The sequence below is a fragment of the Gymnogyps californianus genome, chromosome 10 (assembly GCF_018139145.2).
Source record: "Gymnogyps californianus isolate 813 chromosome 10, ASM1813914v2, whole genome shotgun sequence".
Taxonomy (NCBI): domain Eukaryota; kingdom Metazoa; phylum Chordata; class Aves; order Accipitriformes; family Cathartidae; genus Gymnogyps; species Gymnogyps californianus.
Window position 1 is genome coordinate 20989733 of NC_059480.1, and position 27616 is coordinate 21017348.

The 27616-nt window shown below is 40.0% G+C and overlaps 1 protein-coding gene across 5 annotated transcripts; it reads right to left on the reverse strand.

Moving 5' to 3' along the window:
* Positions 1-438: 438 nt before the first annotated feature.
* Positions 439-27302, reverse strand: MFN1 (mitofusin 1). 5 transcript variants are annotated; one of them, XM_050902428.1, is made up of 18 exons: positions 27244-27302; positions 26589-26710; positions 25610-25745; positions 22550-22712; positions 21778-21902; positions 19434-19542; positions 16152-16259; positions 15277-15427; positions 15079-15146; positions 10200-10321; positions 8541-8667; positions 8150-8254; positions 7068-7170; positions 5841-6070; positions 5178-5333; positions 4460-4656; positions 3020-3154; positions 439-2124 (listed from the first exon to the last, which is right to left on the reverse strand). In XM_050902428.1, exons 2-18 carry the CDS (start codon positions 26701-26703, stop codon positions 2055-2057), a joined length of 2220 nt encoding a protein of 739 aa, XP_050758385.1. In that variant the 5' UTR covers positions 26704-26710; positions 27244-27302; the 3' UTR covers positions 439-2054. The 5 variants fall into 5 exon arrangements, with proteins under 5 accessions (XP_050758385.1, XP_050758382.1, XP_050758383.1 ...); XM_050902425.1 differs by having other exon boundaries at positions 15274-15427; XM_050902426.1 differs by lacking the exon at positions 27244-27302 and adding an exon at positions 26907-26946 and having other exon boundaries at positions 15274-15427.
* Between the last annotated feature and the right edge of the window lie 314 nt (positions 27303-27616).

Below are 27616 nucleotides of genomic sequence, written 5' to 3' on the forward strand. Positions count from 1 at the left end.
TTATGAACAAATAATTAAGGTGATTTTTTCCCCCCCAAAGCAGTACGTCTCTGTATGTTTCTCCTGAGAGAGGTGGGAGGCACGTTGAGGCCACAGTGAAGCGAGCTGGAAGTTAGCCACCAGTCCCGGAGTAGAAAGAAAACAGGTTTTAGAACACTCGTTCATTCTTTGTATCAGAATTCCTGTTACACAATACCACACTCCCTCAGGGGCAGAGACCTTTGCATCCTTCCTTTTTTGTTATCTTCTCTAAGACCAAAACATTTAGTTGATCAGTACTGCTGTATGGAGTGCACAGCTTGCTTCTCTGCTGCAGGAAGAAGCTTTTTTTAATTCAACCTCAGCGGTTATGTCCTATACCGGATATGCATTACACATAAGAGAGCTGTGGTGTAGGTTTTCACCTTTGATACAGCTGCCAAATAACTTACTAGAGCACAGGGATAGTATTTTTTTAATAAATAACTGTAGAAACATGCATGTAAAGTATTGTCTTGATACAATGTCCATAAAAATGCTCCAGAAAAAGAGCATTAATACACATCTGTAACCTCATACACAAGAAGGCTGGGCTGTTACTCATTTTTTTTACTTCACAGTTTCCCTCAAAAACCTTGAGACTCCTCATGCATACTGCTAATGAAGGTTCCAAGAGAGCCATGCTTGTGCTAGCACAGTCAGAAACAAACACCAAAATACATTACGGTGAAAAGAGCGTTCTTCCTTTGTCTTCACATAACAAACTGTCACTCGCATTGGATTTTACATCTCTTTTTCCTTTTAAGATAGCCCTTATTTACCGGAAAATAGCAAATTCCTACCTCTTAGTTTTAAAGTTGAATATTTCATTTAGGCATGTTAACACTTCCATAAAAATATATAAGTATTCTGAAAAGGCTTTCTCTTTTAAAATAAGTTATTTTTAAAAAGTTGCGTTAGAAAAAAGTAGGTGTTAAATGATTGCAGATGGCAACAGCAAAAACATTTTTTTTTCTTTTAGAAAGAGGCTTTGCATTGCTGGAGGTGAGCAAAGGTAAACCACTCCGACACACCTGCCTCAGGTCTCACCAAGAAGAGACCTGTTCCACAGCAGAACCCAGGGACTGTTCAGGATATTGCACAAGTAAAAACCGTCCACCCCAGCAGCCTCTCCCTGCTCTGTGAATCCAGCAGTCAGGAGCTCAAGGTCAAGCCTGACTCCCCAAGCTTCCCCAGCCAACGTGCAAAAATTGCGTCAAGCCCACCGGCTCAGCAAATTCTCCTTTGCCTGGAGGCTAGCTTGGTGGCAGTGAGAGACACCTGCAGCTCACCCGAGCGTGGGTTCTAGCGGTGCTCGCATGGGCAAATGACCATTTCACCACTTGACCAACTGCAAGAAATCTGACAAGCTTGTTGCAATAGGTTTATTGTTACTTAATCAACGCCATCTTATCTAAATGTGGTAGCCCAAGGGGAAACTAGAGCCTACTGCCTTTCAGTAGTGAATGCTCTGCAGTTTACTATCATCTTTCACTTTCATTTGAAGAAGAGGAACTGCTGCCCAACACAATTTCACTTCCTTTCAAAACAAGTCAAGAGTCCTTTCCCCATGCTAGAGTTTATACTTCATTAAACAAAACCATGCACACACGAAAAAGCAGCATCCTCCATCCCTGGCTAATTCCTAAGCAACTGAAAACAGGAGACAGTGGTAACTGTGATAAGCTCTCTCTCCCTGCATAAACTCCTGGATGCCAGGAAGCGAGACTTGCCACTGCTAAATACTAATGAAAACCAATAAGGATTTGGGGTTTTATTGTCAAGTGCCCAAAGAAACTTAGTGTTTGAAGAAAATTTTTAACCCAAAATCTGCAAAACAAACGTAACACTCAGAGTACCACAGCTCATCAGTTTGGTTCACCATCAGAGTCCAAGTTTTACAATAATTAACAAGTGTAATCAAAGTAACATTTAAAATATAAATCATTTCATGTGACTCCACAGAGGAGAAGTATCATCTGTAAAATTTCTACTTTGTCCTACAAAGGATCAGCAGGGAAGTTAGCAACGATGTTTTATTTACTCTTTTGAAGAAAATGTTTTGTAAAGCGATCTAGTTCATTCTCAAGGTGAATGGCTTTATTTCTGTAAAACAGACAAAAGCAATGGATTTACTTCAATGCAGTAACATCACAAAGGTGGCAGAATCAACATCAGTGTTAAATTTCTATTCCTCTATTCCTGAAACCCACAGCACTAAGAAAACCTAAACACGGGCTCTGGTCAGAGCCTTGGAGGTTGCAAGCACGGGACCTGACTAGGCAGCGGAAGGCTGCCAGCTGCCTGCCCCACGTTTCCTTTCCCACCAGGGACTTCCCTGGTTCCGGCCTTTCCTTTCAATGTTTAACCTGGGAGAGGCTCCGCAACTGCAAGGAGGGCATTCAGCAGGGCTCCTCACAGAGGCCGTTCTTGCAGCATAGCGGGGTGCGCGCTGTGGGGCCAGACGTTCATCCGACTGTGGTCTTGAATGCCCGAGGCCAAAAGGCAGCCCACAGCCAGGGCAGGCTTACAGCAGGGGGAAAAGAACATGAAACTAAGGCTGAGGCTGCTCCCAAGTCCCTAAACCACCAATTGCCGGAAGCTTCTCTTCTCTCAACACCTACTACTGGAACTAAAAGCAAAGCAGTATTGCACTGAATGACTCAACACAGTACAGCTGCTCTCACGTTCTCCTATGGGGAGGGTTCTTTGGGTAGGTGCCACCCTAATTTACCTACAGAAGATTAATATGCTTGAGAAAGCCATCTCTTCCATACAAAGGTAAAGACGATCTAAGAAAGAATATTTTTGGAGCTTTGCTCATTCACCTAGGTAGAAGCATACATTTATTTAGCTTAACCAGAGCTGTTCAGTTACAAGTAAAGAAAATAGGTATTGCTGCGCACCCTTCTGCACCTCTGCCTACCTCATTGCCACTTGAAAGTAACAGCAAGCACCAATCTCACTGAATTTGCTTGTGGCCAGTCACACCCAGACTTACCTCAGCTGCTTGGAGTTGCTCTGTATGTTCTCCAGCTGATCTATTTCTTTGGAAAGCCTAGCAATTTCTTTTTCCAGGTTTTTCTGGGTAACATCCACCTGCTGACAGAGCCGAGCAAAGGTAGTGGCCATCTCCCTAAAGGGAAAACAAGTTTGTAATCATGATTTTAAAAAAAAAGGAAGAAAAAAAAAATTAAAAAAAAAAAAAAAATCACATGGCATTGCAGTGTGCAGTAGAACACAGCAATCAAAGTTAAGGGATTATAGAATAGCAGAAAGCAGGAGAATTACGTCTTTTTTAAATTAAAAAAAGAAACCTTAAACATACAAAATGCACCTCAGTCTAAGCCAACATCATGTCTGGCAATTTTTCATTGAGCATCAACAGGTACAAGTCTGCAACGGGGGCTCCGGCGGTAACATGTGCTGGAGCAGCCAAGTGCTCCCCTGTGCAGCACCCCGCGCCACGCTAAGCGCCCTGCTCACAGGAACGTGAGTGCTTTGCAGGGTGAGGAGTGCCCCAGACTTGCTGAGGCACCCAATCCTACTTGCCTCCACAGCCACGTGCTCCCAACCTGAGTTCAAAGACTCTTCCTTATACAAAGGGAAACCCAGTTACCACCCCGGGCCAGCAACCAGGCTCTCCCATAGGAGAGGAGACATCTCCTCTCCTCTCTACTTCACCTCACTGGAGCATTGGTTTGAGTCCAGCTCTTCCATGTCCTCACAGAGACACACAGCTGCTGGACACAGGGATGATTCTCTTTCCTCTGCTGAAGCTGAACTTTGTATTAGTAAAGTATTCCCTGGGCTACACAGGAGAGGTGTTCTGCACCCTGGTGGTTAGAGGTCTCATTTAGCAGGCCTAATTTTCTGAAATAATTTAATCAAAACAAACTGTTTCAACAGGAGAGGCTGAGGGAGACAATCACCCAGACATTACTTTGCAGAGACAGATGGAAAAGTATTTGGGAGAGAGACACAAAAAAAAAATGCAACAGTTGAGAAAGGCTCTTAAGTTCCTCTTCTGCAGTGCAGAAGAGCCAGGACTGGCTGCTTAGAACTTGCCCGTACCAACCCTTGAGGCAGAACAAATGCTCACCATTAAAGTGCCTCGGGGCTGATCCAATGCTAATCTAAAAGCAGACCAATTCAGCCTCCACTAGAACTGAGCCAGCTCCCACGTCTTCATAGTAAGGTGTTGGACAAAGACAGTCTACATCTTAAGACTAACTCTCACCCGTACACACACAGAGACGTATGTATTGACCTTTCACGTGGTAATTTCAAACTCTTTAAAAACTCCCTCATAATAAATGCCAAGGGACACTAAAGCTGCCTTCCCACATCATGTACAGCCACTCCCCATGCCCAGGACACCAGCACCCCCCTGACATGGATTTCCTATCCTAGTGAGGGGAAACACCGGGGTGATACTTACTGTTGCACCTGATGGCTGCAATTAGCACTTGTAAGACTGACGATCATCTGCAGCTTTTCAGTAGCATAGTTTACAAACTGCTGTTTAAAGGCCCTCTCTTTTGCTTTAGTGGTCCAAGTTAGTCTCTCATAAAGATATAACAACCCATACATACTTAAGGAAAGAGAGATGAGTTTCCAGCCTACTGTTCTCCAAATCTGAAAAAGAGGATTCTTCATTAGCTTAAGTAAGTTGCCCTACAGAATAAAATCTAATTCCACCCATTTTTTTTTAATGGCCCTTTCACCAGATCAGTTTAAGAAAATATGTTATTTCTGCATCATTATGGCAGAGCCATGCAGCTATATTCAAATGAGCTGGTACCCCAGTGGCATGGAGAATATGCAGGTTACAAAAGCCTCGCTGCTTTTTAATGAAGGAGGAAGGAGAAAACAAAGCTCCCACTAAATCCAAACTGAATGAGGCACCATCAAATCACCCTTTAATTCAGAAACTGAACACAGTCATACGGCATAGAGAATATGTCCAACTATGCTCAGAGTAATTAGACTAATTTTCTCACTACAAACTGATTGCGGGTATCCAATGTACTACATGCACTCATCTGGCCCAGCGTTATTAAGTCCATTACAAGCTTCATGTTGCCCTCTAAACAGGAAAGACCAGCTTAATCTTTGCCATCACTTCTAGTACAGTGAACGTTGCTAATACTACTTGCCACTCCGCCAACAACGATGATGCTCATAGAGGTCCGTGACGTCAGCGAAGCTAAACTCATTACCAAAGGAACCATAAAATCATCGTGCGATACGTTCTCTGGAGTTATGGCAGGAAGGCTGGCAGCAGACGGGGTGGTAGCTAAAGGACGAGGGATCTAGAAGAGTGGAATATGGCAGCCTGAGTAAAAAGCATTGAGGAACTACACAGCAGACTGGTTTTATTTTATTTTCATATATTCAGGGTTTGATTTACTTAAAGGAAACTCTTCGGCACAGAAATCTGAACAACGCTCCTGATAAGCAGTGGAGGTTCTGACAGTTCCTTGCCCAATGGGGGACTGGGTCAGAATAAGGTTTCTACATAGGACTGGCTCTGCCGTAAGGATCCAAAAGTTACCACTGAAAAGGTTACCCAAAGGGCTCAATCCAGAGAAAAACAAAACTCAGGTAACAGCTGCAGAAAGTTTAGGAAAGGTTTTTTGTTCCATTCTAACCCTGAATATAATCCAATAAAAACAACCCTCACCAAAAAGATTTCACACAAAGGGACTAGAGGAAAGTGGCAGCAAGCATGTAAATAGTAAAGGCAAACACAGTAAAAATGAATATATTCTCATCAAGGTAAAACAAGGCACTGTCAGCCTCATCTCTGCAGTACTCACTTGTAAGTTTGGATCTGCTAGTCCCAATAGTACTCTCTGAGCTTGTTTAGGACCCAAGAAACGGTTTACAAGTGAAGTCCATCCCAAGGAAAAGTGGAACATAATATCCTCTTGAAAATCTGCACACAGACTATGACAGTTTAGATCGTAGCTAAGGTCAAACCTCCTGCATGGAATTAGCAAGTGGAGCTGATTCTGAGCACCAGAAGGCAACAATGGTTTCAGATTTTCTAGAAATAGAATAGTAAAGATGAGTCAACATTAAAAGCTTTACAGCACATTCACAAGTAGCATCCTTGCACTGCTGAGCAGCTTTGTGGACTACAAGAACCTAAACTGACCAATTTAATTATTTATTCATTTGTAAAATCAGTGGGCATTTTAGCAGTATTGATCATAGCAGAGCAGGCAATTTATTGCTCTAATAAAAGAAAACAGTCACACAAAATCAACTCATAGAGAAAGCACTGCTGGAAAAAAATGGTCAAATTAACTGAAAGACCTCTATCAATGGTCAAAAGATAAGGATGAACTAAGAAAAAGTTGGTTTCTCCAGCAGTTCTGTGGTGCCATACAGAAAAGGCAACATTATTGCGTGTGACAGAAGGCTTCATGCAATTCCATGATCTTGCTCTGAATCTTTTATTACCAGAAACAGATCAGAAGAGAGATATGGATATGCAATAAAGTTACTACTTATTTTAAAAAAAAAAAAAAAAAGAAAGAAAAAAGAAAAAATGGAGTGCACAAATACTTTGTGAAACTATCCTGTTTTGCACTCAGAATCTGGAGGGACCTAGGGAGAGGATTATACTGCAGAAACATTATCTAACAATTAGTGTTTCATACATCTGTTGTGGAAGCCAAAAGTTTAAATGGGTTTATAAAAGGATTAGACAAGTTCCCAGACGACAGGTCCGTTACTACATACTTAAGCCATTAATCCAGATGCAGTATCTTGGCTCAGAAGTCCCTAAATTGGGGATGGATCACTATATTTACCCTGATTCATTATTCTTCTCCCCAAGCATCTGTTACTGGTTAATATCAGAGACAGGCTACTAAGCTGAACAGACACTCAGTCTTGATCTAGGTTGGCTTTTCCTTTATCATTTTATAGTGTTAACATTAAATCACATTCAGAAAGAAAATTCTTTTGAAAGCAAGTTTTCTTAAATTGTCTTCCTCTAAACAAAAAGTGTTAACATTCCTCCTTCCTCATCTTACCAATGATCTCCTGCTGCGACTGATGCATTGACTGATTGACTTCAGTGGAGCAACGATCAGCCAGGTTCTTTCCCAAACCATCTTCTATATGTTTGTTTAGTTCCTGAAGTTTTATAAAGAACATATGCTCATCAACTTATATTTAGGTAATCAATTACATTATACAGAGCAGAGGTATGTTAAACACTAAGAATTGTTATTTACAGTGGGAAGAAAAGAATGTTACCATGGAAATACCATGCTTTTAAATTGCACACTGTGACTGAAAACCTAATTAAAGAGAGACAGGAAAGATTTCTCTAGGACTGTAATCATTAAAAGGCATATGGAAAAGTCTGTATTTTCAATAAACTGTGACACTGAAAAGCATACCACTACCATACTGCCCTGCAAAGCCTTTACTGTCGTCATTTGATGGGAGCCAATTTCACTGCTCTGCACAAAGACAAACTGATCCCATCAACTCCCATGGAGGTCTGCTCCGGACATTCTGCAGAGCCAGGACAGCACAGACTGTCCTGAAAACGCACCGCTCCCAGCTGATCAACAAGGCTGAAACAGGTGGGAGTCACAGCAGTCAGTCACTAGCAGCAAAGTCTGAGCGTAAGAGGCAAACACTTACAGGTGTATGCTCCTATTAAGTCTGAGGAAGAATTTATAGAAGTTCAATAAAAACTGGCTTTTTCCTTTAAAAAAAAATTTAAAAAAAACCATGAAGTGTTGGGTATTTGCAAGCTCATTTTATTTTTGGATCTATTTCATGTTAGGAGTAGTGAAAATTGTTTATGTAAGGTCTTTATTTACTAGAAGTGAAGACTACAAATCAGGATGTCAGTTTCAGTAACCACTCTAGTAAAAAGACGGTTGAAACAAAAATTAATTTCTTTCCAAAAACAAAGCAGAAAATATTTTCAACCTTTTCCAGTTTTAGGTAGACAGAGATACGCATATGTCAGAAAGCAAAAATCCTGCAATGCTTAAACAAAGTGTCACATAAAATGCCACGCAAATTATGAAAACACAGAAGTAGCAATTAAAGGAAAAACAAAGAGCCTGGCTTCAAACCATGCAAGAAAACTTACTGTCTTATAGAGCTTCAATACTTGAGGAGAAGGGTGAAAATCTGAATAAAATTCATCAACTAAAACTGAAAGTCGGCAAATCTCATCGGTCATGGCAGAGGAGACCTGGAAGAATGTGGTAAATACATAAAATGTTTCTCCTACCTTTTCCAGCCAGAGTGAAAACAGACCACTGCATTGAATCATTTACTGTAACAGTTAATTACCTGATAGTCAGGAAGGATTGCCATTTTGAAGGTTTTTTCTTTTTTTTTTTTTTTTTTAATATTGGAAAAGGAACATACTAGATATTTCAAACATACTTTGTAAGATGGGTGGGCACCTGAAGGAGCTGCCTTAGAGAAGAGACAACACTTGAATCAGGGAGATTTTTCACACTGCCATTACTTACTTTATTTTCTACTTCCTCAGTAACACGTTTGATTTTTTCCTTAGTATCTTCCGTCAAAATGTTCAGCTGATTTCGAACAAAGTCCAATCTATCCTTCTGATCTTCTCGCTCTTCCATTGAATGGACTCTAACATAGCAGAAAGGAAATCACCATCACCAGCAGGTATTCTCCCAGTAATGAAACAAGCCCCATAATCAGGCATGGACCACCTAGCTAATGGTTTACTGAGCAGCCAAAAAGAATCCAAAGTGACACTGGCTGAACAAAGCAGAGGCACTGCTTCAGAATAACTACAATATAGATATTAAATTTACGGCCGCTTTTAAAGGCTGCACTGATCGAACGTAACTCAAATTACTGGGTTTTGATATATTTACAAAAACAGCATTTGGGGTTGGAATTGTTACCGTTGTACATAATTACAACTAAAAAAGGTGGGGGGCATCAGGGGCCTTTAATACTTAAGTCTATCCCCATTTAAAAATAAAAAAAAAGATAAATCTGATCAAACTGTCGTACTGCTGCTCATAGCACCACTCAACTATTCCTTAACAGTAACATGGGTCTGATGACCCTGCAAAGCAAAGGGGAGGTGGCAGAAACCAACCTTGTCACAAACAACTCTCTTCAGAAGTCCTTGACCTATCATTTAAGTAAAAATTGCTTAAAATCTAAAGCAGTTATATCTTGAAGGGCCAGCAGAAACATCAAACAGCAATTCAGATTAAGAGGGGTCACTACACAGGTTTTGGCAGGTCGACTGACAGAAAGAAGTAGAATATCAGAATATTTTCAAACATTTCACAGCATGTTTTCATAGGATCTGACAACGCGAGACACATTAGTATGTAAACACACAGTTTGTAAAAGCTGATATATTCAGGCAGATGAGTGTGTTTGACAGGCACAGTGGAGTCTGTTGAAACATAAAGACACACTATTAACAGACACGGAAAGGAGATGGATAGAAAGGATTAAACACGACAGCAAGTTCACCATGTACAAGAGAGACAAGAGGTAGCAACAACAGTGAGGGAAAAAAACATACGTATGCAAACCTCAAAGAATATATGAAACTATCAGACAGAGTAGATGAGCCGCTATTCATTAGCACTAAAAGAATTACATGAGCAGAGAGAGAATAAAGATATTTAAGGATACAATCTGGAAAGGGCCAGAGGCCAAGCCTCTGTTAGCTTGGGCTCTTCTCATCCCTTACAGTATTTCTAACCACTTGCAAATTGAAGTGTCTACATCCTCCCATTTATTTTCTCAGTGTTACTGTTAACAAAAAACTTAGGTAAAGCAGGCCCAGACATCACCTCTGAAATGCTGGATACAGCTAGAAAACCTTAAAGTTTCAAATATTTTTGAAAAAAGATTTAAAAACCCACAGACTGCCTTTGTAACTGTAAATCAGTAACGAAGAATAACAAAGTAAACCACGATCCCTATACAGAAGTCACAGACCAAGGACAGGACTGAGCGGTGCAAGTGAATAGTACTAAGACCGACACACCAGAGAAATTCTCTACCTCTTACCAAGTGAGAAAAGTGAATTTTAAAGTCCATAATGGCCCAAGAAAATCACCAGCATAGAAATGGCTCCTCAGAGGATCTGGATAAACCAAAGCCAACCAGCCCTCCAACCAACCTACCTTTTCTCTGCTGCTGCTACGTTTATGGCGTCCATAATGTTTTTCACAGTATCTATTATCTGTTTAGCTCTGATAGTGTGCTGTTCAAACTTGGTTTTCACGGCTGACTGCGAGATACACTCCTGCGAGGGGCCCAAGCCACAACACATTACTGCAATTCCATGCCAACACATTCAGGAATTTCACTGTCAGAAAGCACATGCTGCTAATTTTACCATGAACTTAAACCAATGGGAAATAAAAAGGGAGAAAGTATATAGAAATTAAAAGACAACAGAACCAAAATCTCAAATGAGTCTATAGCAGCAAATCTGTACCTTCATGTTCATTCACAGTAATGTGCATAGGTTTTTATTCTTTTAAACTAAATTAATAGTGTAAAGAAAAAAGAAAACTCAGATGAATATGTAAGATAAATCTAGCTCTTCAGAAAATTTTCCAAACTATCTCTTCGGAATTATAAATGTCTAACATGAATGCTGGCAATATTGCCTAGCTTGAGTTTTCTTTCTTGCAATACGTATTCTTAGTTTCAAGAAGCAGTTCTGTCAATAAAATTTGACATGCTCATGTCAATACTGACCATCCAGGAACAAAATATACAATTAGGAATAAGAAACAAGGATTCTCTCACAGGATAAAAAAAAGTTAAGTAGTCCTTAAAATATTAGCTTATTTGCAGATTACTGAAGTGTTAAATGAATGAGTACAGAATGCTCTAAATTTCTAATCAATCTGCAATCTTGAATATTGTACAGTGATTCAGAAATTACAGGACACTGATTGCAAAGACATACAAATGTTCAATTTGGGCAAAAGCAAATCAATTGTGATAAACCATAAACTAAGGCTTTGACTTTTTTCAAGCAACTGCACATCCTGAGTTACATTATCCAATTAAATGCTGTCAGAATTCAGCCTGCACTAAGTCACCACAAAGTAGCAACATCTTCTGTGTCTGAGGGGACGAAAGCAAGTAGCTAGTTTCCTCATACCAGATCTATGGGGTTTTTAAATTGTTCTCAATCTACGGATGCACTTTTCATAGCACAAACAGGTTTAGGTTGCTTTTAAAAGACTTGCCTATGACCTTAGCATACGCTGTAATAACAAATTTCAGCTATCTAAAAATAATAGATCAAAACAAAATAAACAAAATGGGTAAAATATATTCCCTGTTCCTCGATGAAGCAGATCTAGAAATCAGCAATGAAAGGCCAGAGTTTCATAAGTATCAGCACATTGTAAGAGCTAGACTAGACACAGAGGAAAGAGTCTTCCCAACATTAGTATGCGGTAGATAAAAGGATGACAGTCACTCACAACACAATCAGAAAATCCAAGTTAGAGCACTAGGAAAAACACAAAGGTCAGTTAAACGACTGGGAAAGATAAGAGGGGGACAGCAGCAGTTTTGCTGTTAGTCTGTAAATAAAGTATTTATCGAAACAAAGAGAAAAGGTACGTTTCAACAGTGTAACCAAAATCAGTTACCTTCCAGCCCACTTCCAGTATAGCAAGATAGTCTTTAAGCGCCCAGCTTATTACATTCCCGTGCAGTGTTAGGGAAGGACTCTGCAGTAGCATACTAATTCAGGCTCTGTTATTTACTCCAATTTACAGCCAGAATTACTATTCCTCCCTCCTCCACTCCTCCCCACACCATTTCTGTACCAGTTTTTTAAAGAAACTTGGGAAACACTACAACATGAGGCATAGTGGGGTTTGGTTTTACGTAGAATATCCACTAAGGACTACTGCACACAGTACACTGTGCATGCACTTCTTTGCTGTTTCGATAAGGCATTTCTATGTATCTGGCTGTAAAATTTCAGAAGATACACAGACTACTTTCTGTTATTCCACAATATATAAATTCAGAATTGATCCAATTCAACTCTTTCCTTTAAGACTGCATATCTTTTTTCCTGTGTTGTAATACAGCTGACATACATAGTAACATCACTTTTTAAAGCTACTACATGAATCTCTAAAATCTTAATTTCACCACTGCTTACAAGTGTTTCTAGTAATGCTTGGACCAGTTTTTCTTCTAGCAACTTTAACCACCCTGTGCTTTGCAGAAAAACAAGTTATATCTATTTTTGGAATGCCTTTTACCCTCACACAAAGGTCTACATAAATGTAGTTACAAACCTTTCAAAAATGGTCCAAATTTTTCCCATATCACAACAAACTAGCACTGATGGGTTGTTTCTAGATTTTTTTTTAAGATTCTAGCTATACTGAGCTCATATCAGTCCTGGGATGAACAGGCTTTCCCATCAGGGAACTGATACTAAAATCAGGAATGTGGAAGTACTGGAAAGTAACAGTTCCTCTTCTCAGCCCACATGGAAAAGAGGAAGAAGCCGTCCAATTTCAGTGAAGACAAAAGCAGGGTGAGAGAAGCCACGAGGAGCAAAATCAGCAGATATAGCCAGTGGGAACATGGAACATGTGGACGGGTTTATAAATGAGGTGATGAGATAGCTCAGAGATGTGAACTGGACAAAAGAGCACGAGAGGTGTTTGGAAAGTCTGAGCAGGGCACCTGAACAGGGACAAGGAGCTAAAGGCACGACAGACAGACTGAGGCAGGGAAGGGGTCAGTGTTTGACAAGGACAGACAGAAGCATCTGTGCTCTCATCCCTTCCTTTTCACAGACTGGAGTGTAATCCAAGAGTCTTGGGACTTGCAGCTCCTCTGTCAGGAAACAGAGTAAATGCAAAGCACTTCAGCCAGAAGGGCTTAGGCTGTACTCATGGCTATACAGCACCTGAATTTGGTCTAGCAGTGCATAAAGCATGGTATCAAGTAGGATTTTGTTCCCAGACTGAACGCAGAAAATTCTACTTGATGTACGATATCATTCATTAATATATGAGCTGGTATAGCCTAGTGCTGGTAAACATAACTGATGACAACAGTATGCTGATGTCAGCTACTTTATCAGCTCAAGTGACAGTAATTTGAGTATTAGGTCCGAAGATTTCAGACCTGGTGAACCATTTAAGTATCAGCCTTGCTTTAAAAGCAAATAAAATGCCATTATAACTTAGGAAATTGCCCACAAAACTTGAATGTGAAAGAGGCTACACCACCAGACACTCAAAATTTAAATTGCTTTGGCAATCTTAATTTAGCACATGTTGTCATGCTCTTTGAGTGATGTGATCACACTCCTATTCAAAGCCATTCATTATGCTTTCAGGATGAAACATGGCTGAGCAGGGAAAAACATTACAGAATCCACTATCACTGCTGGAGTCAGAAAGTGTGCAGCAAACGAAACAGATAATGTGAAAAAAGAAAAAAGTTGTTTTAAGGCCATACAGTGCTGTCACAGAATTGTTTTTTGCCCCAGCCTCTGCCAAAGAAACTTGTCATGCTTGTGACCTTGAGATGGATGCTTCTCATTTTGGTGGCCAACTTGAGACTGTGACATCTGATTTACAGATGTGCTGAGCACTGATAGCATCACATCATTTAATAAGTCATACATCCATCTTAATCTTGAAATATCCCAAGTGTTGAGTGCTTAACTGTAATTATAAGAAATTTTGTCAAAAAAGCTTTGCGTACAGCACATGGCAAAATATGTTAAAGAACGGTAACTGATTTAGAAGCTTAATTTCCACTTTTTTCCTACTGGTTGAAAGTTTCCTACTATAATTCTAAGGGCAAAAATTACAAACAAAAACACAATGTTTGGCTACAACTAGTGACACAAGCAAGAAATTTCATGCCTCATGGACTCAGGCCCTGCTGGTATTCTGAACCAATCATTTCAACAATTCAGTCGTCTACCGTAAGAGTGTGGATAAGGATTAAATTGAAACTTTAGTCTGACCTTTCCTTGCTTATGCAAGACTGAATCAAGCTATTATTTTAACACCTTTTTGAAATACACACATCATTACATAACTCGGTTTTGCTAAGTTCAAATGGGTTTGTTGTAATGCGACAAGAAATACTTTTCAGAGGCAGTTTGATTTTTTAAAATATACTGAACAAGGAATTACTGGTTCAGGCATGCAAGAGTCAACTTGAGCATTTTCTGTATACATATTACAGTCATACCATTCACGCTTATGTTGCATGAGATATGCCGATACATACCACACAAAACCACTGAGGCACATCCAAGATGCCTCCTTAAGATATCCAAGAATGGCTTTAATTAATTAGTTATCAAATTCAGCAAGACAAATGGATTCTATCACAAAGAAATCACTTGACCGTCTAGCCAGTCCTACTTCTGAAGAAACTGTAAACTCCAGCTATGAATATAGCTAAACTGAGGTTGAAGGATGGATTCTGTACAGCAACAGGGATGCAAAAACAGTGTTAATGTTCAGAGTATCAGAGCTAAGAGGTAGATAATGGTGATAATTTCAAAACTCTGGCTTTAAAAATGAAAGTAAATATTTAGATTTACATTGGTGAAACAGAATTTCTTACTATTTGTGTCCTGAATTACAATGATTGATTACAAAGCTACAACTTGAGAACAAAATAAGGCTTACCATACAGCAAATATTTCACCAGCTCACGGTTGTAAGTGACACACACCTTTTTAAGAGCATCATCTCTTTTTATATAGACTGTATTGGTACTGAGATCTCAAAACACGAGCTAAGAGTTTTGGTCCCTTCCCCTCACTGAACAATGCTTCTTTCCAACAACTACCTGCTACTCAAGGTGAGAAGAGATGAATAGAATCCACAGATAAGGCAAAGCTGTCAGACGGTTTGAATACCTTACACTCCCCTCCACTTGCTAACATGGGTAATGTTTAGTATACTTAAGCTAAGCATAAGTAAGAGCTGCCTTTGCATTAAAAAACAGGCAGTCTAAAAAGTCCATCATAAATACCTCAAATATCTGCTCAAAATGTTGAAATTCCTGGAATCTTGTTTGAAATCCTTCAGCAAGCGCTCCACCTGTGAAACATAACAGACCATAAGGGAGAGAGTAACACCTCACAGCAGTGACTATCTTAAATACTTTTGTTTATCAGGTTTTATGATATTTTTCTGTATTTGAGGAAAAGCAAGAGTTCCTACACACCACCCTCTGGCATTCCTTGGGCCTTCTGTCTCCTGGCACTCAGAACTTCTTTTGCTGAAACAAAAAAGATGCGATTCCTCGCTTCTACAGGATCAATAACTTTGAGCTCATCAACTAGAAAAGTCAGACAGCGCTCCATGTGCTGCCTACGGACCTAAGGAAAAGGTAAAAAGCTCATGAGAAAAAGGCAAAAATTGAGCCGTCATCAAATCAGAACGTCAGAGTCAGAAACAGATGCTGAACAACCCCTTAGATAGCAGATGCCTTCTAATCCTACTGATGCAGCAGCTGCTTTTAACCATTTTAACAGCCCTGGAAGCAACAATACTTTCTTCTACACCTGTCTATTTATGTAAGTCAGAGATCTCAGTCAGTTACTGGAGCAACCACTTCATTCCCCACATACAGAGAAATAAGTATCCCTGCAAGCTAGTTGCCATCGGAAAGATCTGAAGAGCACACCAAACTGTTACCATCTAACTCTGTACTTTCCCAGCTACTCTATGCATGTATACATGTATAATCTGTACCCTCAGGCCACATTACCATTAGAGAAATAAAAGCTAATACAAAGAAGGTTTAAAACAACCTTAACTGTGGAGGAAAAAGGTTCTAAACAAGCTTCCCACTGTATTACCTGTCTGCATATGTTGTAGTTTGAATTGCAGGTTGCTTTTTGCTCTGAACAAGGAATAAGTTATTTCCATTTTCTGACCAAATAACTTATCCTTTTATTAATACGACAAAGCTGGTGTTTTCATATTAATAACTGTACTACCTAGGCAATTTAGCATGCTTTTATGCATGTGGGGGCCTTTTCTTTATACGTATGTATTTTTAAAAAAATCAACCCAAATAAGAGCCATCAAGTCACTCACATCTTCCATATATTCTGGTTCTGATGCGGAGGCATCCCATCTATTATTCAAGATGAAGATGTTTGGCTTGGAAAGTCGTTCATTCACTTTATGGAAAAAATGTTTTTCCTAAGAATTAAAGCACAAACAGAAAACTCCTCAGACATCCAAACCAGAGTCACGCATTCTTCTGTAACAGATTCTGAAGTTAATCCAGCTTTTTAAAAGTTTATTAGAAATAATTCATTAGCGTTAAAAACCACAGATATCCAACACAAAAAAAGGCTTATGATAGTTCAAAAGTCATCAAATGTCTTAAAACCGATGCCAATGCTAAAAGTCAAAAATACTGCAAGCTTCTCTAAAAATAGGTACAAATACAAATTAAGAAAACTGCCAAAACAAATAGTTTAGAAAACACTGGAAAATAAAGTCTATTTTTCTATAAATCTATCATGTCATTCACTGTCTTTTTTTTTTCCTCCTTCTTTCACTCTTACTATCACAAAACTTCATCTCCTTTGATACTTCTAGCCCTCTTAAATTTGTTTGCAATTGTGTGACACTCAAAATATTGCTGGGAAAGAGAGGAAGGGAAAAAGAACACAAGACATGACTGTATCTGCTCATTTTGTTTTTTAAATAAGATGCCTGGCTAAAAGTGTGAAGTCTTCCTTATTTGAACTACCAAGATGCTCCTGTTCACCCTGCCAAATTTGGTTTCTATATCCAGAAAAACATCCTCTAACTGTATTGTTCCACGAGGCAACGTCAGCTTGAACTACAGACAAGTTTCATTTCCTATATGAGGACATATAGCTTGAGCCACAGGAAAAAGTCATTGCTGAATGTGTTAATTTTAAAAATAAGACATGCGTGTACCTGAAAACATATTTACGTCCCTTGCCCATACCTACCACCCATCATTGCTGTTTTCATAGTCATAGTGGGTAAGTCGTGATGGAGTGAATCCCCACTCAGCACAGCTGAAACAGAAGAGACCTCTGTGCTGCCATAAGCTTTTTGAATCTGCAGCAGGACACCACCACGTATTCTGCACACAACACTGGAGATATGCTAGTCTCCATCAGCCGGGGAGTAAGCATGTGTAAACAAGATTACTGTTGCAGAAATAAGAACTTTGTCTGAAGAGACTTTATGAGGGAGTATTAGAAAAATCATGTTTATGCAAAAAAATCTGTGGTTGTGTAGCAGCTGCCAAGTGTTCTCAAACCTGTTACGGCAAGAGGTAAAAATAATGCCTAAGGAGGATGAGAATATAGTTATCGTATGCTTTACCTGAAGGACAAACTTGTGTAGATGAAGAAAGAAATTACCGCTTGTCACAATGCAAAGCAAAATACAAATGCTTTAGAGCAGTTACATAATTGTGAAAGGCAACTTCATTTGTGTCTACCAGGCTGAAAAAGTTAAGAACGAGAAAGAGAGCTGTTTACTGAGCCAAAGCCTCAATCACATCTAAGATCTACTTCCTTTCCCTCCAGTATACACCCTGGACAGCGATGATTTCCAGATTCTAATAATTACAAGGTGCTCAGTATTAAGTGAGGATTTACAGGCATGGCAACCAAAAAACCTCAGCAAGACTTTAATGCTTGAAACAAATTGCAAGACTAACCTATTTCTATTTAGCAGCTTTCAGCCATGCCCAACAAGGAACAAAGATTGGCCAAAAATCACATTAAAAAGCAGAGTAGCACTTTGGTGACTGGGCGTTTAGGACCAGACAAATACAAAATTAACAGAATCTTCCAGTAGACGTACAGCCTATTTGTCTTTCGGGCATATTTATTATCTCAGTCAGATTGTTTTTAATGGTTCATTTTCCTGAGCAAATGAGAGCACCAAATCAAATTTGGCCTTTTCTCTATTATTTCATTACACCAAACTGAAATCTGGCACACAGGTCCCTATATTGTTTCCATGCTTCTATATTGTAATGAGATGTTCACTGAAACCCAATCTTTTTTTCTTCTTCCTTTCTTTTAATTAAAAAAAACCCAAACCAACTATGGTATGCACATAATGTAAACAACTTCTAGACTCCCTCCATAGTAAAAGCCAAAAAGTGTTCCTCATATGAGATAATGGAGAAGATATAGCCATAGTTTTGCCAAATCCTCTCTTTGCCTTGGATGTTGTCAGAATTTTCTTTTTTTCCCTTTTAAATCACATCTCTTGTATTTGAGTCTTTGTGGATTCAGCTCAGAAGATGGAATGTAACGTTTTTAAACTCATTTTATGTTCTTCTCAGATTTCTACCAAACTATTCTAATTTGCTAGAATGCAAGGAAATACTGTCTTTGTACATTGAGTTCTTTATTGTATTAAAAATTGCCTCAATAATTAGAAAGTTCAGATGCTGCATGTCAGAACTATGCTCAGAACAATCAGAGCATTTTATTTGTCTACAGTAGGCTTAAAAGTCTTCAAGAGATTTCTCAGTAGCATTATACAACATTCTGCCAGTCACACTTTCAGTAACTTAGAAACCTTATATTGATATTGTCTGCATTCACAATACTTAGTTTAGTCAAAACTGGAGATCACTATAAAATCTCTGGTCTTGTATTTTAAGTATCACAACAGCTCCTTTGGCCACCTTGCATGCTCTCCTTCTAAAAGTCATACAATACTTAGGATGCAAGGTATACAGAAGTATTCTTTCTTGAATCAAGGCTTTATAGAATAACAGTGTTCAAACATCTTCAGCTCGCCATGTTGCACAGAACCATGCAACATCAATGCTTATTGCTAGCATCTTCTTCAAAAGAAACACAGTCCAATGAGGAGAACCTCTAGCACTTGTCCTCAACACAAGGTGTATCAAGGGAATTAACCCTCTTCTGAGACAATAACGCATGAGGAACAAGACAGAAATTCAACTTCCTTCACCAACTTTGTGTATTTTACTGAACTTCTGGATATGAAATACTCCATAATTTATTTCTTTGATAATACAAGTGTCTTCAGCTGACAAATATCGACAAACTGTAAAGCAAGACAAGCACTACATCATTCATTTATCAAAAAAGAAACTGAGATAGAAAGGGCAAATGTGATGCTCAAGTCAGAGTAAGCAAAGCTGGTAATAAACTTGGTTCTCCTTTCCCTAGTGAGGCATATACCTTGTTTCTTGCCTCCCACCCCCAAATCCTATTCACAAGATCTAAGCGCAACGATGCATGGGAGCTTCAGTAAAGGTCTAAGAGAAGCCATTTCAGTTATGGAATTGCTGAATATTTAAACGAAGAAGTAACGTAAAATCATTGCACATCATACCGTGTTCATGAGAGTTGATTCAGAATTGGCAACCAAGACAAACACGTCAGCATCTAAGCAGAATTTGTCAATCCAGCTGTCCAGTTCTGTAGTGACATCTGTGCCAGGGCTGTTGAGAATAAAAACCACAAACTCGTATTTACAAAGCAAAGGAGTATGTGATTTTTATAAACTGATAAAAATAGAGTGGGATTGCCTAAGGGCCTTGTAAGAAGATACAAAGCTTTATACCTTTAGGCTGATGACTACCTCAAGCTTAAGGCAAACATAGCAAAAGCCAATTACCATTTAGCACTTATCAGTCGCTCGCTCATTGGACCATCTACTCATTCCAAAATGCAATTTCTAATGAATAAGTATGCAGATCATAATTGCCAAAGAAAGTGACAGGCAGTTCATCAGAAATCCAGGCAGTCTCACAGAATGGTCCCCCTACCCGTATCCCAAGTTTTAGATTTTAATCAAAAAGGACAGTTGTTCATAAAATAGTTTTTCCATTAATAAAGGCCTACTTTAAAGTGATATGCTGTGGAAGCTGTGCATAGATTTAATAAGAAACTAAAATGATAGTGCTGTCAGTTTTTAAAAAAATAAGTAGAATATGAGCATTAGGTTACGTTTGCAACACCTCAGTTATTGCTGGTTCAAATTTTCTCGATTTAACAGTAAAAAGATGATTTTCTCCTTCCAAGTACCTGCTCTCTCAGAATCCAGCCTGTTTTCTTTTCCCTTTACCTTTCACCTTTAGCAACCGAGACTGTGCAGATTAAATCATGGCTTATATCATATCTATGCAAGGATCCCTTCTGGGCTTCCAGCATACTTGTGCTACGCACATGTCCCCAAGGAGACAGCACAACTGCATAAGCTTAGAAGTCCAGCAGTGCATCAAACCAACCAGCTCCCTGTGCCAGCCAGGCTGGCTTTCTCTATGACTAACACAGGACCTGAGTTTGCACCCAAGAAAATAATGACAAACTCGCAGTGATTTCAAAGGTGCAAGATTAGAGATGCAACAAAAAGCACTACAATTTATCAGAATACACTCTGGGTGTTATTTTGCTGGATATGAAGAAATCATACTTACAAATTAACTCATACTTGAGTGAATTACTCTCAAATTCAATCTATATTGATTCACACATTAGGTATAGACCACCTAACAGTTTGAAAAAATATTACCAGGTCATACCTCAGTGGCCAGGGATATGGGCATTTGACATAGACAAAGCAACAGCTTTCAGAATTCTTTAAATACACAAACTGTAGGAAATGCTAGCCCAACACAGAGGCACACACAGCCAACACTCAGAATTATGTTTTGAGGTCACCCATTACTTTGATATGTAGGCACTGCAACCCTTATCAGAAGCTTTTAAAAATTAAGTCCAGACTGCTTACACTTCACATTGTCCTGGTTTCAGCTGGGATAGAGTTAATTTTCTTCCCAGTAGCTGGTATAGTGCGGTGTTTTGGATTTAGGATGAGAATAATGTTGATAACACACTGATGGTTTTAATTGTTGTCAAGTAGTGTTTATACTAAGTCAAGGATTCTTCAGCTTCTCATACCCTGCCAGCAAGAAGGCTGGGAGTGCACAAGAAGCTGGGAGGGGACACAGCCAGGACAGCTGACCCAAAATGGCCAAAGGGATATTCCAGACCACATGATGTCATGCCCAGTATATAAACTGGGGGGAGTTGGCCGCGAGGGGCAGATCGCTGCTCGGGAACTAACTGGGCATCAGTCGGTGAGTGGTGAGCAATTGCATTGTGCATCACTTGTTTTGTATATTCTAATTCTTTCATCATTATTATTGTTATTTTATTATCATTATTTCTCCTTCCTTTCTGTCCTATTAAACTGTCTTTATCTCAACCCACAAAGTTTTTTTTTTCGATTCTCTCCCCCATCCCACTGGGGGGGGGAGTGAGCGAGTGGCTGCGTGGTATTTAGTTACCAGCTGGAGTTAAACCATGACACACATGATCAGGCTGAAGCACTTAAAGACAGGAGATGGGCAAAAGGTTGTTGCTGCAACAACCCTATTCACACTTCCATACTGTTCATTTTGAAGGCAGAAGTATCCTCAGCCAAAAGCTAGTCCTTATTCAGCTCAATCACAAGACACTTGTCTGTTCCAACGCCAAAATCAGGGGGGTGAGGACAGGCAGCAGTATATACAAAAGAACAAACTCTGTACTCTCAAAAAAAAAAAAAAAAGCCTTTCAATACTTTCGCAACCTAACAACCAAAACACAATCAATCAGTAAACCAGTCTCTTTTCTAAACATTATAATAGCTAGTTTATTTAAGAAAACATTTACTAAAACAGAAAACATACCTGTCCACTAAAACCAAATCATCTCTCAGCAGGGCACACTTTGACTTGGGCCAAAAGACATGGACGAGACAGCCAGCTTTCAAATCTTTATCCATGTGAAGTGCATGAGCAAGCTGATTGACTGTCTATAAAAAGCATAAAGAGAAGACAAACATGAATGTGCACCACAAACAAGTCTGCAAACCAGTCTAATTCAGTTCTCAAGCAAACCTGGACAGGATCTATCTTGAACAGGATAAGAGTTCATACTTCCTTCTGGTGAATTTTTTTTTTTTTTTTTTTTTTTTAAGCTCTTAGACTCACCAGCATCTAAAGAACAAGTTGTGCCTTGAAACTCAGACAGGAGTTTCTTTGGAGCCACAAAGTGGTATTCTCTACACGGCTAGAGTGCGTGATACCGAGCATCATCATGAATTTGCCTCAGAGGTTTAACATATCAATGTGAGCATTTAAATAAGCTAAGCACCATAAGGCCAAATGAGAGGCACGTTCCAAATCCTTAGCAAGTAACAGAACTTACTCTCAGCCCTATAAAAATAAATCACTCAATACATGCTATGCTACAATGACACACACATTAGTTGTTTCTCTGAAATATCCAAGAAAAATTGCAAAGTAGACCATTTTAGTTTTAGTTAATCCCTCCTAAATAAGAACTTAAAAATGTAGGAGTTAGCCTTACACTTTTGTTAACTTGAAATCGCTGTTAAAAGACAGATCTTTTGAAAAACAGTTACTGTGAAAAGTAGCATTAATCATTCAAAAAATGTACCTTGACACTCTTCTTTTCATCTGATCCTTCTGTCATAAGATAAGCCTTATCTCCATCTGTCCCTTCCACACTAAGAAAGCAGTTAGTTGTATGGCCAATCCCACTAGGAAGTACCTTATCCCACAGCATCGCATTAATGACCGAACTTTTCCCACTGCTCGTTCTAGAGGGATAGAAAATAAAAGCACTTTGAGCACATTACGGCAGCATTAAACATACCTTTGCCTTGCACTGAATGCACCCCCATTTAATTGCATCAGACCCACATACTGCAAGATATTTCGGGTGGTAGAGCTTCAAGCCAGTACAGCATAGCTTGCCAGAAAAGAATAGGGAGCTCAGGAAAAGTTCATCTGAATAGCAATTCCAAAAATCTTTCTTGGTATCAACATTGCTTATCCAACCAAGAAAACCAATTTTCATTTGCATAACACATACTGGCTCAACAAGCCCAACCTGGACTGGTAAGTATACTTTATCTGGTATGCCTCAATCTGTGTAAGGAATTTGTAAAAGATAGTCGCTCAACTTTGCTACACCAGAAAAAGCATCTTGCATAAAAAGATGCCTTAGATCAACTTAAAGCAATTGCTAAACCACAGCACGCTGTCCCACATAGGGGGGCAGCCTGCCCTCTTTTTTGTGCCAGCTCTAGCATTCCTGTAGAAAAAAAACGATTGAAAATATATGTAACATTTTGGGCAGAATTATGTTCTGATCAGACAACAATTCCACATTCCCACTCACAGCAAAGCTGAAGGAGTTCCAGGGATGCTGGAGGAGGACATGAGGAGAAGGCTGCATGACAGGGGCAGGGAAGGACTACCCTCTATGCTGGCAATCAACAGTGACTCCTTAAAATGTTCATGAAACTACCACCTCAGCAACTTAACCTGTCTTTAGAGAAACATCTGATCTTTACCAGTCAGAAAGGAACTGCTGCTTCTGATGGAGTCTTCTAGGCATGAGATGAGGTACAAAAGGAGCATTGTTGTACTACTGCCTTCACATACGTTTCAAAGCATTGCTGTCTAGGAATTCTCACCACAGCCAGCAATGACAACTCTGAACAATTTAATGGATGATAATCTCAACTGAATGAAGATTCCTAGAGTAAGATGTGAAACAATGTGCAAAAAAACTCAAATTTATTTCTTGTGCATAATCCTTATAAAGCAAATGCCGTCTTTAATAATGGAACTTAGTCTTGTCCTTATTTCAGACAGAAGAGGTAGCTAAATTAACCAAAACCCTGCTGATTAAAAGGAACTGGTCACCAACTCAAGATTCTGCAAGAACTTGAAGTTCTCAGCAATGTCCTACTTCGCACTAACCCTCTACCCCTCACCCATAAATATTTGAGGTTTAACTATTACACAACAGTATGAAGTTACATAGACTATAACTCATTTTTGAGCTACTTATTCTAGAAAAAGTTCAGTGCTCATTGTACAACAGTTTTCAAATCTATTAAAAATATCAGAGGGAGAGTTAAATTCTCTTTTTCCTACTCTGAACTTCCGCCCTTTGCAAAAGCAACTTTTATCACACATCACAGCTTGTAAATGCATTCAACTTTTAACTTTGTGAATTATCAAGGTTGAGCTATAACTAATTTCTTTATCCCAGATCCTTTTATTGTTTTTCTTTAAATAGCTGAACTATTTTTAGCAAAATGAAGGTAAGACTACCATTGTACACATTTTTTCCAATACTATTACAGAATTTTTAGAACTAAACCATGAAGATTCATACTCCAGATAAAATACATAACCACGTGCTTAAATTTAAGCACAGAAAAATCCATCTTCCTGAAGCAAAGTGGACAAACAGACCCCAGACTAACCAGGCACATAAAAGCATTTGAAAGCACTGGAACCGTAGTCTTTTAGAAGGACTTCACTACATCTGACTTCACATTCGGTAAGGCAGATTTTCATCATCTTTCTACACCCTCCAAATTTTATAGAAACAGAAAGGCACAATGTTTAGAATACAGCCATTTATTGGAAGTGTTAAGACCCAATCAAAATTTCTCACTGAAAACTTAACACTTTTCCACTAGGATGAGACTAAAATGCAAAACATGATACATACAAGCAGACACACACAAAACCTCAGCGCTTTGAGTCTATACACCTGACAGCATCTCTTTAGAATACTTCTTACGCAGTAACACATTTCAGGTGCAACAAATACCTTTTTTTAACTCCTTTTTTTCCTGCTGCAAAAAAAATAAAAAAAAAAAGCTGAGATGATCCTAAACTGACCAAAGTTAAAAATTTTCTAATACTGAAAATACTTTTTTTTTTTTTTAGAACAGAAGTGAATTTAAATCACCCGTAACTTTGGAAATGCTATCTAAATATGCAAAAGGTTTCACACTTGGTCTGTACTAATACTACCAAGGACTGTGAACTAGAACTTTTCCTAATTAGTGATTCAGGAAAGCAGAAATTCATAGCTTCATTCAGATTGATCTGTAAGCCGTACAGTACATTGTTACTGTCATCCCTTATAATCATCACACAGATCTATCAGACTAATGATACAACCAACAAGGCAATCATCTCTTTTTCTTCAGCTGCTTACATACAGAAACATAAACAGCTCGAAGTTTAGTTTTTCAGCACTTGTGATCAAACACAAACAAAAGTTCTCAACACTAACAGTCCAGTAAAACAAAGATATTAAACAAACAAAACCACCACATTAAAAAACAGAAAAGCCATTCTGGAGAAGACGACAACAAACTCAGACCCTCCTAAGTCAAATAATGGACCTATACAGGATAATTACTTTACAAAGTTTATCAATGAAAAACATGTAACAAGACTTACATAATTAATCTACAGTCACAAAGCAAGATGGCATCAAAGAAATATTCAGCATCAATTAGACAAGAGTGAACCTGGTTTTTTATATTATATTTCAAACAATAATCCTACAATGAAGCACTAATTCCAGTGCATTCACATTAGAAATATGGACACTAAGCTCTGCAAGAGGGAAAGGGGGAGGGGGGGAAGCAAAGTCAGTTCTGGTAATTCCATTCATTACCTGCCAAAAAATGCCACTTTCATGTGTCTCCGTGAAAGCACCTCACCGATGACTGCTAACTTTTTTTTATATGCCTGTATTTTTGCTAGTTCATCTTCTGTTGCTACATGTCCAAGCTCTGGGTTCCTGTATGTTGCTACACATAGAAAAAGAATAACATTAAAGCCATCACGTACAGAGTACGCGCTCCAGGATACAAGATGTAGATTATCAGTACTTCACATGCCAACAAAGATCCATGTAAATTTTAATTACACAGCAGTAAGAAAACAAAACAAACAAAGCCCCACTACAGACACTGTTATTAGCCCTTGCCATTTGACAGCTCCACCACAACCACTTGTGAAATCATGACATAGATTGTTGATTAATCTAAAGTGATTTAACTGCTGGATTCAATAACCCTGTGAACACAGCCTGCTGTGCTGATTTGCCCCGCTCTTTGCGACACCTGCCTCCTTCAGAAAGGAAAGCTGGGACCTCTCACGGATACACCAGCTAGGCTGGGCTGTCTTCTCCCTGCAGAGCTCACTGGGGTGATGAGCAACCAACTCCATGTGGTGACATGCACGCCTCCACGTTGCTAAAACTTCTGAGGGTGTAACCAGTGGTTCTTTGCGTTACATCACATCGATCTACTTTCCTACTGAATAATAGGAGAACCTGTTTGTCCTTTCTTCTATGCAAAAGAAACCACAACAGGACTACAAACGCCGGAGTGGTTAAGCTTCCACCCTCATGGAGAGGAAGCTAGGCTACCAGCCCAAGCGATGCAATCAGCTTTCCATATACGTAACCATCCTAGGCATTCCTGCTAGCCTAAGTTGAAAAAATCAACGTCAAATGAAAAATGTGACTCTTTCTGAAGGCGTATGTTTACACAAAGAGCACAATGATATATATTGTAATGTATATTGCGCTTCTGTAAAACATGTTCAAAGCAATGGGTAAGGCCCTTGTGTTTAAGATGAAAGCTAACCTTCCACAAAAGTTGCTCCTTCAGTGACATAGTCCAGCAGCTGGTCGAAGATGGCAGTGATTGTCTTTTTAGCCAGCACAAAGTGCTTCAGTGGAGAGACGGTAGCTTCTGCCATTATGCAACTGCAACGAAAGTTATGTAAAACACTCGGTACACTCATCTACGTGAAAATTCATACACTTCTCACCCAATCATTTAAAAAAACAAAAAAACAAAAAAACCCAAAACAAAACCAAAACCCTGAACCACAATGAACACCAGTAAGCTTAGCTTATGCTGGTTTTATTACCCTAACAAACTCTTATCTCTTCCCCTCACCGCACGCGCCGACAGCAGCTCGCGAAGCTCGGGGACAGGTTTAAACCGATGTGGTGCGATCTGTCCTCGAAATACGAGACTTTCCCCTCATAAAACGCGGCTCACAACCTCCCCAACGCTCGGAGGTCAGCGCTGTCCCCTGGGCCCGGCGAGGACAGGCCCGCGACTCCCCTCGGCCGCCGCGGCACCTCCCCCGCGTGGTGGCGGGGGCAGGGCCTGCCGGGGCGGCCGCCCGCCGCGAAGGGGACGGCGAGGACCCGAGGTCGTGGGCAGGGCGAGGCGTCAGGCCGCAGGGGCAGCGGGCGGCCCGCGGCCCTGTCCGCCCCCGGTCACTTACGGAACCCCGGCTCGCTCCGCCGTTACCCGGCAACCGCCGCACCGCTGGCGGGGCCCTCCCCGCCGCCGCCTCCTCCTGGCCCGCCGCCGCCGGGACGGGGGCGGACATCACTTCCGCTTCCGCCTCTCCTCACCCCGCTCCCAGATCCGCGGGGGGGGGGGGGGGGCGGGGGGGGCGGCCGCCATTTTTACTGAGGGCCCAAAGGGGCGGGGCGGCCGCCATCTTCAGCGAGGGCAGAGGAGGAGCGGGGAGAGGCGGCGCGGCTGCTCGTGAAATGGAGACGGACCCGGGCTGATAGGGGAAACACCCCCGCGTCCCGGCCCGCTGCCCCTCGGCCCCGGGAAGAGGAGCTGCATAAGTCACCCGCGGACGG